The 11,928-nt window shown below is 32.1% G+C and overlaps 1 protein-coding gene across 2 annotated transcripts in view; it reads right to left on the bottom strand.

The window, feature by feature from the left end:
• Positions 1 to 5,710: 5,710 nt before the first annotated feature.
• The window catches only part of LOC132748207 (solute carrier family 35 member B1-like), a 28,224-nt gene continuing 22,006 nt past the window's right edge, over positions 5,711 to 11,928 (bottom strand). For both annotated transcript variants that reach the window (XM_060737768.1, XM_060737769.1), the window contains exons 3-7: positions 11,699 to 11,826; positions 9,850 to 10,041; positions 8,708 to 8,834; positions 7,036 to 7,142; positions 5,711 to 6,119 (exon numbers count right to left, since the gene is read on the bottom strand). In XM_060737768.1, coding sequence (XP_060593751.1) covers positions 5,907 to 6,119; positions 7,036 to 7,142; positions 8,708 to 8,834; positions 9,850 to 10,041; positions 11,699 to 11,826 — 767 coding nt within the window. In that variant the 3' untranslated portion in view covers positions 5,711 to 5,906. The remainder of the gene's footprint in view (positions 6,120 to 7,035; positions 7,143 to 8,707; positions 8,835 to 9,849; positions 10,042 to 11,698; positions 11,827 to 11,928) is intronic.

Here is an 11,928-nt window from a genome sequence, read left to right as displayed (position 1 = left end):
GATTTACTGTTTTATCAATTCAGATCCTTAGCTGGTATTGTGACACTTTGCCGACCTCCAGCATGCCCCCTGGCGGGTGTACTAAGTAGTAGGTATCTCTCCCAGGCTCTGGTGATGACGGTGTGGTGTACAAGTGCCGAACCAAACTGGCGGAAGTTGCACCCCCTACTGCACCATCCCTACAGACCTTCATAACTCTGTTTCTCTCAAATGTCCCTAATGTTAGCATTTGCCATATCGAAGTGACAGATGCCACTGAATGGCAATAAACCGGTAATGTCGCCGTATAATAAAAGACATGTGACTGTACACACCATAAAAAACATGAAAATATTGGGGTACATGTTTTTCATGCTACCTAGACGAGTTGAAACGGATTTTGTCAACCCGGATTCATGTCAGGGGACTATCTCAAAACATTGCTGAATCATAATTTTCCCAAATTGTTAACAAATTTGTTTCATACTTGTGATAACATAAAAATTAACTTCTGGTTTTTAAAAAAGTTGAGTAGTATATTAAGATAACCCTTGTAGAGGACTACGTCTCTGGGTATTGTAGTTTCTGCCGAAGATTGTTTAAGAATTCATTTTAGTCTCTTTTAGCCTTTGTGACATACTTATGCATAAGACCGGAACCATTTATATATACTAATTGTAGAAGACTATAGAAGAATGATTACAGTGAAGCTTCCATGTGGTTACCGAGATGTTGAAATTAAATGTGAATAGTGACGGACAGAGCACAACGGGCAATGGACATCGATCATGCAACCAAAAAAGCTCACCTCCGGGCTCTTCTGGCTTAGTGGTTTAACACAACAGTGAAAAAAATCCATAAAATAGACTTTATTGTTCACAAATATTTGTACAGCGAATTTTAAAACATCAAATTATATTATCATCAACTATAAACAAATAAAGAATAAAATCTAAACTGACACAATAAATGTGTGCTCTGTATTAAATTAACAGAAATCTCTGTCTTCATACTGTCTTACACATAAACCCTACAACATTAAACCCTTGAAACAAATTAACTTTTAGACCAATAAATTGATTTGCTTCTCTCGCAAATTAACTTGATTGTCATATAAATCAACCTAAAAAATGCATTATTATAGTTAATTTTCCAGTAACATTTCTTAAAATTACAAGAATTTACTATACCAGATGGATATGCTTACTGTTCCTTTTATACAGATCTATATAGAAATATATAAAACCTTTACTTTAGAGAGGAAAATGAACATAGCTTTCAACCAAAACTCTAATAAAGAATAGGATGAAAATACAATAAAAATCGGTAATTAAATCAATAATTTCATATCACAAAAACTAAGGTAATATACCCGTCTTGCTGGCACATAGATTGTGCTGCCAATGGGACTGGTATATCTTTAAAGGTCTAAATGTGAGAAAATCTGACTTTTACAGAACCATTTATCAAAAATATATTTTTGGTCATAAACTATAAAGAACAACCTAACATAAATATTGGCCCCACAGATTAACAAGAACATTTCCAGTAGAAATCAGCCACCATGATACATATAGAATAAATGCCAACAACGTATGAGTGACATTTGAACATCAGTTTTTGTTTTCTTTAAACTAATTCTCTATAAACTACTGTTGAAAACACCGGAAAACATTAGGTAAATCATAACATGATGAAAATAATTCTATTTTATTTTTGCGTAAAAGGTGTTGCACAATTTAAAAAAAAACTAATAGCCATTTCACAGCCAATCAGTATAGACTGAGCACTTCAGATAATGCACAATATATTGGAAATAAATATTTACACGACATATATTACATAAAAATCAATAAACCAAATGACTTCATGAAACTATGCTTCTGTGCAATTTTTATTCAACATATTTCATTGATTCTCATTTAGCACATGATAACTGAAAGAGATATCAATTTTTCATATTGGAACTAAATTGATATCAATTTTTCATATTGGAACTGAAAGAAATATCAATTTTTCATATTGGAACTGAAATAGATAATAATCTTTTTTTTCTTCAATTTTTCATAATAGAACTGAACAAGATATCAAGTACAATAACGCAGGGCGTACCTGGTTTTGTAATTGTATATCTACGCATTTTGAACTGAAATCGTGCTTTATTCTATAACAACACACTCATAATAATTATCTATTTCCTTAAATCTTAAGTATATCATTTCCTTTTTTAATCAACAACTTCAAACATATTTAAAATGAAATTGAATTAATCTAAACTTTTTAATCAACAACTTCAAACATATTTAAAATGAAATTGAATTATTATATCTAAACTAAGATTTAGAGATAACTATGAATAAACTAAAGTCATTTAGTTCAATAGTGTACTTAGGAAGCTATAAGTTTATGGACATACTCTAGAATCTGTTCTTGAAATTTTACAATACTGTTTAAGTGTTTTGTTTGTTTGTTTGTTTGTTTCATTTTACGCCTTTTCCCAACAGTATTTCACTCATATAGGCGGAGTTTCCTAACCATCGTTCCTGGAAAGTAACACCAGTACTAGACTACATTCCTCCATTTTACAATAATAAGCAATGAGTAGAAAGATTATTGCTCAAGGAAACAACAGCTTGCAATTGACGGGGTTTGAACCCACACGACTAGCAATCATTTAAGCCAACAAATATTATGAGTTTGTCAGTGCGTCAGTTTTTATAGGGATACCACTTTTAATGCTTGTACTCTTAAGGATAAAATGTCAAGTTTTAATTTCAATGATAGAAACAATTTTATCATTAACCTAGTAACATGTTTTTAGGTTCTGATTAAACTTGCTCATGCATATAAAATACGAGAAAAATCCCAAAACAACTCAGTTTGTAACTTCATTAAACCATAAGATATTTTCAATATATCTAAATTTTAAGAAACTAAATGGAGTTAAATAAAAAAGCTTTTAACAAATTCATGATTGAAAACAATGATAATTTATATTATAAACCTCAATAAGGAAGTTCAATTTGCAGGTTTTTTAAGATTCCTATCTGTTTTACCCTCGGCAAATTTTATGTTCAAATTACCACTTGATACAAAAAGATCAAAACAATCTGATCAGTGTTCAACAAACCACTTTTATTATTAATGTTTAATTAGGTAAAATAGGAAGTTTAAAAGGTATAAATCAGAATAGGGAAATATTTTAGATGTTTAGTCAGATTTTTTTCAGGTACATCTGTAATAAACCTCTGGTATTTTTTTTTGTTTAAAGGTCATATGGCAACTTCCAGCATTACTGGCAGATGAAGACCTCAAATTCCCTCTCTGTGTATAAATTCAGGTAAAAGCTGGCACCTGAGTAGAGCCGCGGATGTTCTGTAAGCTAGCTGGATAGCTTCTTCCCATTAAATATTCACAGAATCATATGTTCTTGGTAGAATTTGGACCTACAGCAGTAAGGGGCAAGTAGTTTAAAGTCAACAACCATAATTATTTGGCCACGGACATCTCATAACATATTTTAAACATTGGCATAACAATAAAACATGGCTACTACTAAAGATAACTTAATAAGTAGATCATAAGATAAATGAAAAAAATATAGAAATTCTATACATGTCTTCCGTACAAATAAAAGCATCTACCTTTGCAAATGATAATGAAAAGATAATAAAATCTTCAAACATTGAAAAATACTAATCAAATATTTTTTAACTGAGATTCATTTTTTGATAATGTGAAATCATTGTGCTTTTTTTTATTTTCTTGGATTATTGAATATGTAACAGACAAATTTTCAAGAATTTCTTTCTGAGTTACTTATGAAGACTTTTCTAATTATATAGTTAAATATTTTGATAATGAATGTCATGAAATAGAGTAAAAATATTGCTTAGTCTCAACAATAATACAGAACATATGACATTAAGAAAAAAATGCTCACAATAGAAGTGTAAGATAATAAAGTAAAAATAAAATCGACATTTAGCAAACACAATATTTTTTTAATGAGGCCGATATTCTGAAAAAAATCAATACTTATTACTTATTCACAAGATTATATTTTAACTGTAAATGTAAATGACTAATCTCGATACAGAAATCATTTGAAATGGCAAAAATATATCCACAAGAAATTAGACATGATGAGCGATAAAATTTTCACTTCCTTTTCAAACTTGATGACAATAATAACAACAGGATCTGTCACTAAAAATAATCTAGAAATCTTCAATAATCAACAGTTACTGAATGTAAAGGAAAATGACTCATAAATACATTAGAAATGAAACATTGAGAAATAAAAATAAAAAGATCCTGTTATAAATATACATTGGAAATAAAAAAAAATATTCAAGAGTTTTCCCAATTAACCAGTGGACAAACAACTTTTATTACAGTTACAGCTTCTAAAATAAGCATCACAGGTTGACTTATCTTTTGTAAATTGTACTACTAAGCTGAAACATTAGACTAACTTGTGTCGAGTTCCAGATAAAAACTATATTAAGAGATCCTTATGTTGACCTTTTATTTGAATAACAATAAATTTAACTGTGAATATTGTCATAATTATATTCTTTTGTTAATAAAAATAACATTGTCACACAGTGGTGAAACTAAAAGATCTATGCATGTATATGAGGTGTGAACATTCAGGAATCTGAAGGAGATACACTTGGGACAGAAGGCCATACTGAAGTTTTAACACAACTTTTGTTATAATACCAGTTCTTTAATTTCATTCAACGGAAAAGTATAATACCCCACTTTTTTGATTGTGGGCATAATAAAATATTGTTGTACATTTGTACATGTTGTATATATGTTCCAAAGTTCTTTTTTTAATTTAAGTTTAATTTTTTTGACTCAACATTTTTAGTTTTCACTGAACTACAAATTGTACTTACATGTATAAAGTTGTGTTGTACCCAGGATATGTCTTTATGTCCAAAGTTCATTAATTCTAAAGGTTTTAAAACAGATTTTACTGAACCTCCATGTACAACACACATAAGCTGACAGTGCCAATATCCTACAAATCATCTCTTGGGGTTAAAAAAAGTTCCGCATATCCAAGAAATAATTTTCTTTCCAAATTAATTAAATTAATTTTCGAATGACAAAAAAAAAATAATGTCATTTCCCGCAAGTTCAAACTATACATTATTGTCTTTTTCCCTTTGTCTCAGTCAGTGAGAATTATATTTTCACATAAGGATGATTTATCAAATATTCTCACAAAACTAGGATATAAATTCAACAACAAAAAATTGTTCCCTCTTAAAATGTGATTAAGTTATGTATTTGTTAAAATATTATAACAAATAATTTACTTCATAATGATAAACAGTATGTTTCCACAATGACTGATATACAGTGGGTGATATAGAAAATATCTCACTGAGATGATAAGGCAGCTGACAATATTAAACAAATGACTAGCTTTAATCTCCTGTCTGCTATCACTCATTCTCCTTATAATATAACAGTTTGTTAGACAGTGATTAAATCAAACCCAAAAAATAATGCTATAGTTTTAAACATAATCTATGTATGCCAGATTGCAACAAGAGGTTGCAGTTTCTATTAGCAACTCTCAAGTCAGTTTCCAGGAACTAAACCAGTACTTGTGGCCAAAGCAGTGCTCAAACCTATAATCCCTGGGTTGAAAGGTAGACACCTTAACCCCTAGGCCGTTGCTCCTCTTTGCTCTTGTTTCTGTTGAAAAGTTTCACAACACATGCTCCAAAAAGATATAATACCAGCATTTATACTAGAAAAAATAGACAAAAACGTTCATCCTAAAATTTTTTGAGTGTTAAACATCAAGAATTATCACCATAAAATAAGTATCTAATACTTATAAATACATAAATACTTAACTATGAAAACAAATAAAATGAAAACCTAAGTAAAAATAAACATTATCTCTCCAACTTTGCATCTTTCTTTTCTTTTCCATAGGCGCTATCAAGTCCAAGACCCATAAATACAAGAACTGTTCCAGCCCACTGCCGAGGGTACATTGGGTTCGAGAAGAGTATAACAGATCCTAATATGGTGAAAAATTTCCTAGTTGTTGTAATGATTGAACATGGTAGTGGACCAAATGATGTCACAGTGATGAAAATGAACACCTGGAGAAATAAAATGAAAAACTGGATGACATTTATCAAAATAAGATATAATAATAATCGATAATATGTTAAGACGATACGAAAATGAGGTAGGAGGAGTAATCACTTTGATATTAGGGCAGCATGGGGCTGATTGGAGCAGCATGGTAAAAATTACTACTCATTACTAGATACATGTAGATATAATGTAACAGTAAAAGAAAAACTGCTTATGCATTTAGTTATTTTACAAAATAAGAGCCGGTTGAAACAAGTGATGCTCCCGAAAAGGTTTTGGACACAGGAAGGGATACCTCTTGTAGTGTCAGGAGCTATGTCACAGACAAAGTTCAAAGTGTAAAAACAAGGTAGCGACCCAAATGTTGCGCGCGACATGTCGTCTCAATATGGTGATCATTTCTGTGAAATAGTTGTAAAATCGGACTTCAAATAACAAAGTTATGGGCTGGACATGATTTTGCTGCAAGGTCATGCTGTGACCTTGACGTTCAAGGTAGTGACCCAAATGTTGCACACGACATGTCGTCTCAATATGGTGATCATTTCTGTGAAATAATTGTAAAATCTGACTTCAAATAACGAAGTTATGGGCCGGACACTATTTTCCTGCAAGGTCATGCTGTGACCTTGACCTTCAAGGTAGGGACCCAAATGTTGCGCGGACACGTCGTCTTAATATGGTGATCATTTATGTGAGAAAATTGTAAAATCTGACTTCATATAACAAAGTTATGGGCCGGACAGGAATTTGGGACGTACGTATGGACGGACTGACTGACGGATGTACTTAGGAAATGGTACTTATGTGACTTTTCCTTTTCAATAATCTGTCTCAAGCTTTTATTTTGAAGATCTGTAAAGGAGTATTATACATGTATATTTAATATTATCATAATTTTCTAGTAAAATTTCTTACCTGCCCAATAGCACTGGCTATACCAAATGTTACCATTTTAGGCATCACAGATGGATATCTTTGTACAAAACCAAGGAAAGCTATTCCTTCTCCAGTAAAAACCAACCCTGAAAATTTTAGACAAATTACTTTTTATAACCAATAAAATATTTTAATTGAATACTTTAATCTGCAAGTACATTAGAGTTTGTGTTCGGTTTCTTTTTTCTGGTAATTTTTAAGGTATCTGTAGGTTTGGATGATATCACATTAAAGGCACACTCAGAAATCAATATTTTTTTTAATTCTTGAGAAATGTCAAGCATGTGTTTAATAGTATTTGAATAATGGATTTAGGGCATGTTATATGTTTAACAGCTGAAGAAAGTGGCGTTGAATGTGCAGTAATGTGTAGTAAACGTAACAAAATGTAAACAAAATAGTATTTTGACTTCTATACAAAATATAAATCATTATTATTATACTTGATTGCCAACAGAGCTAAAGTTGCTAAAGATAGTCAATATTACATGGCAAATGAGTATTCCTTTGAAAAATGAGCCGCATCATGACAAAACCAACATAGTGGGTTTGCAACTAGCATGGATCCAGACCAGCCTGTGCATCCACCCAGTCTGATCAGGATCCATGCTGTTCGCTTACCAACTCTATTAGAAGTAGAGAAACTAATAGCGAACAGCATGAAACCTGATCAGCCTGTGCAGATGCGCAGGCTGGTCTGGATCCATGCTGGTCGCAAACCCACTATGTTGGTTTTGTCCTGACGTGGCTCAAATATTACAAGATTCCAAGAATTAAAAGTTTTTGATACATCATATTGGTAGCATTTCTGTGGCATAATGGGCCTTTAAATTATTTTGTACAATTATGGTCAGATTCAGATTTATAAGTTAGTCTAAAGATGCCTGCATTATTTTGACAAATTCTGGGAAATCATAGTAGGAAAACAATGAAGGAGTTAAACATCAATTCATTTTGATATACATTGTATGGGAGAGTTAAAATAGCCAGAATTATGAAGTCAAGAAAAACATCTCAAATAAATCATTTAATTTCAACACATTTATAACTGCTTGATCATGATGAAATCCTAAAATTCATTTAAACTACTCTTGAGGACATTTTCTGTAACCAGGGTCTGATGCTAAAAAGAACTTCTCTCAAATTTATATCTCAGGTATTGGATCGGTTAAGAAAGTGGTATAGAAGTTACACTGACCAAGAAAAATCTTGAGCTTTCAGACAAATCTCAGAAGAAAAAAAGTTTTATAAACTTGAAGCCCAGTGTCTTAAGAGATAACATTGCCCTCATCTAAGTAGGGCTTGAAACCACAATCCCTGGATTAAAAAGCAGACCCTTTGAGTCACTACATCTGTCATACATATTTTGGTGGAAAAAGGGAGACAAATGTTGATAGATAAAAACAATATCATATTTATGTCCTGATTAATGTCCGTGTTCTAAACATGACCATGAAACAAAGCTTAACAGCCATACAATAACTTTTAAAAACAAGAATGATAATGAAACCATGCCATTGGTTAATTTCAAATCTAGTGTCCCACCAATCAAATACAATATACTAATTTTTGACTGGTTTCCATTTCCTTAATTTTCAAAATTCTATCAGTGAAATTTGTAACATATAAAGTTAACTGTCACAAAGTTTACCTAATGCCAGCCACAGAATTGAAAACAAGTTTACAAACAACATCATATGGTAGGCCCCAGTTTTATGATTTGATCTCATTCTATCTTGAGTAGCCCCAGTCAATCCATCAAACGTCAGTGACACCATCTGAAATAACAGAACACAATAATAAATTTGAGCCGTGTCACGACAAAACCAACATAGTGCGTTTGCGATCAGCATGGATCCAGATCAGACTGCGCATCCGCGCAGTCTGATCAGGAACCATGCTGTTCCCTTACATACTCTATAACAAGTAGAGAAACTGATAGCGAACAGCATGGATCCTGATCAGACTGGAATTTCTCATTTTCAAATACCTAATTATATGGTATCTACAGCTTCAACTGTTATGAATATTCTACCGCATTAAATGAAATTAAATGATAAATGTAAAACTTTTTTTTAGTAAATTAAGCACAATACAATAGGTCCTTGTTTACTAGTAAATCAATTTTAATAATCTTCAAAATGTTAGTTACAATGATATTTCATATTCCACCCACATTGAGCAAAGCTAGGCTAAGCTTCTGGTCGATCAAGCTAGACTCAACTGTTAGGCTTGGTGCTAAATATTAGCATTGTCAACTTTAAAAATACCTTAATCCTTGACCATGCAGCCAATACAGACCAATATGCACTATTCATGCTCATTTTGGTCTGCACTGGTCACATGGGTTACATCTGAGGCCAAAAGCAAGCCAAGAGTTAAAATTGTATATTGACCAAAATGATTGCTTTTGTCCAGATTTAAAGATGCAAAAGACTATTTAATAAGATATAAAGCACGGTAAGGGTTAGAATAACAATGTAGAGCTCCAAATGCAGTGCAGTACATTTATAACAGTTTTACTTTCTTCTTAAATACATCTTGTTTGTTATTCAAAACAAGTGCTCAATAGTTATATCTATAAAATACAAATCTACATGTATCTCCTACATGCAGTATTTTTTATTATTTCTTTTGAGTTAGATGCTTAATACAGATGATTTTTTAAAATCTCTTTTCATGCAAAATGTTGAATCAAGAATTTTCTAATTTTATTTTTAGTTCTTAACAAGTCTCCCCGGTGATCATTTTCAAGCCTTGTACTAAAATAAATCAAATACACCTTGTACTTACCAATAAAACTTCTCCAAACCCAAAGGTATGAGTTTCTTCTTTAGCGGTTGGCTTCTTATCTTTAAACATAAACATCGCCACACCTATACAGATCATCAATATAAACAGGAATTTCGCCGGTGGGTACCGCTTTCCGGCAAATAAGATACCGAGTATCATCACTGGTATCGGTTTCACAGATTTTCCGAGTACCTGAAAAAGCAAGAAAACAAATATGTCACTTAAAACTGGTGAACCTATAATTAAGTGTATATGAAAATGAAATTTTGTAAGAAAAATGGGTTATAACTCTGATAATAGTATACATGTAATTGAAAAATATGTAACTCGAACAAAATGGCCAGAAATTAATTATATGTACACTTTTAGTTTTGGCGAAAAAAAGCAATAAAAAATGTGACATAATATGTGACACAATTTAATACATATATGTTTATATATACATGAATTTTGAAAAACAAAGATACAGTATTCATATATGTTTATCAAGTAAAATTTATTTTCCATTTCTTGATCAAGAACAGGGGAGATAAACCTTTTAATGACTGTGAAACATACAAGCATCATTATTTTTCTTTTCACATGGGGAAGTTGGAAGGTCAAGTCAAAGTTTAATGATCATATTGCAAACTCCCAACATTGCACTTTGTGCACTATCTAAACATCAACAACTTTCTGTGAGCAAGATGGTGGAATCTGAACCCACAGCACAGAATTGCATGGAATTTGAAGTCAGTAACCTTTACCATTGGGCCAAGAAGACCCCTGCAGAAGTGTAAGGGAAAAAACTCTAGGGTTTATACTCTTTATCTATTTGTTATACTTGTAATCTCTTTTGTCTAAAAATCAGTCTAAGTTTATTATCATATCACAAAGAACAATACACATTTTAATAAAGGTAACACATCCATTGAAAACTTGTGAAAAATTACCATTTACTATCTCTTTTGGTGACATCCTATAAAATCAAATTATTGTTAAAAAGACCAGGGGCAATAAGATATCTTGTCAAATCTCCATGCTTCATGCTTGATGAATATACAATTCTAAAATTGTAAATATTATTTATAACAACAAACAGGGCAATATTTTCTTAGGATAGTGAAATTAATGGATTCAGAAATAACTCCATCCTAGGGAAAAACTGCTTTTTCATTCAAAATACACCATGTAAAGCTCCATTACACAAGACCTAGGATTTTAAGTGTCATTTTAACACCATTAGTAATTCGGTGTAGTAAGAACTAAACTAGTGATCCATGAATTTACAGTTAGACAGTAACATCGCCAGACCCACTGGGTTCAACGTGTCAAGTATTTGACGGGATAAAATAACTTATAAGCTACAGTGAAACTTCTGTAGAGCAACCCTCTTTATGAAACAAAAGTTTTGGTTTCTACTTAAAGGTTGTTGCTCAGACTACAGACATTTATATTATTGTGATGTCTTGCTTTGGGAAAAATTTATGCTGCTATTTAAAAGTGTGTGTGTGGGGGGGGGGGAATCCGTGGTCTGAATGGTTAAGGTTGTTGACTTCAAGCCACTTGCCCCCTCACTGCTGCGGGTTCGAATCCTGACAGGGACTTTGGATTTATGTGAGGGAACTATCCAGCTAGCTTAGGAAACGTTGGTGGTTCTTCTCAGGTTCCTGTTCGTGCCTATATGACCTATACTTGTTGGCAAGACGTAAAACCCAAACCAAAAGTTGAAAACAAAAATTAAAGAGATACTTGCTCTGTATAGATTAAATTTATAATGAATTTTTGCCTTGGGGAAAATTAATACTGTTGTTTTACAGAGGTGATTGTTCTACAGAGGGTTACTCTGTCAAGGTTGTACTGTACTTACCTGAGTAGGGTAGGAGATGTATTGTAATGACTGGTTACTGGCTAACATGGCTCCGAGGTAAGTCAGGGAACAAGCTGCAAACATCTTCATGGGAGTTGTATCTTTGTCTTTAGAAAACAGTGCCATTGCTGAATAGAAAATAAATAACAGACACATTATTATATACATGCCTTTAATTTTAATTATCATTGGAAATCAAATAAATTGAGAGTTTGAAAGCTAAACTCTCT

This window comes from Ruditapes philippinarum, unplaced genomic scaffold (assembly GCF_026571515.1).
Source record: "Ruditapes philippinarum isolate M1 unplaced genomic scaffold, ASM2657151v2 ctg4687_1_1_1_1, whole genome shotgun sequence".
Classification (NCBI taxonomy): domain Eukaryota; kingdom Metazoa; phylum Mollusca; class Bivalvia; order Venerida; family Veneridae; genus Ruditapes; species Ruditapes philippinarum.
Note: the sequence above shows the minus strand (reverse complement) of the source record. Positions and strands in the feature narration are given on the sequence as shown.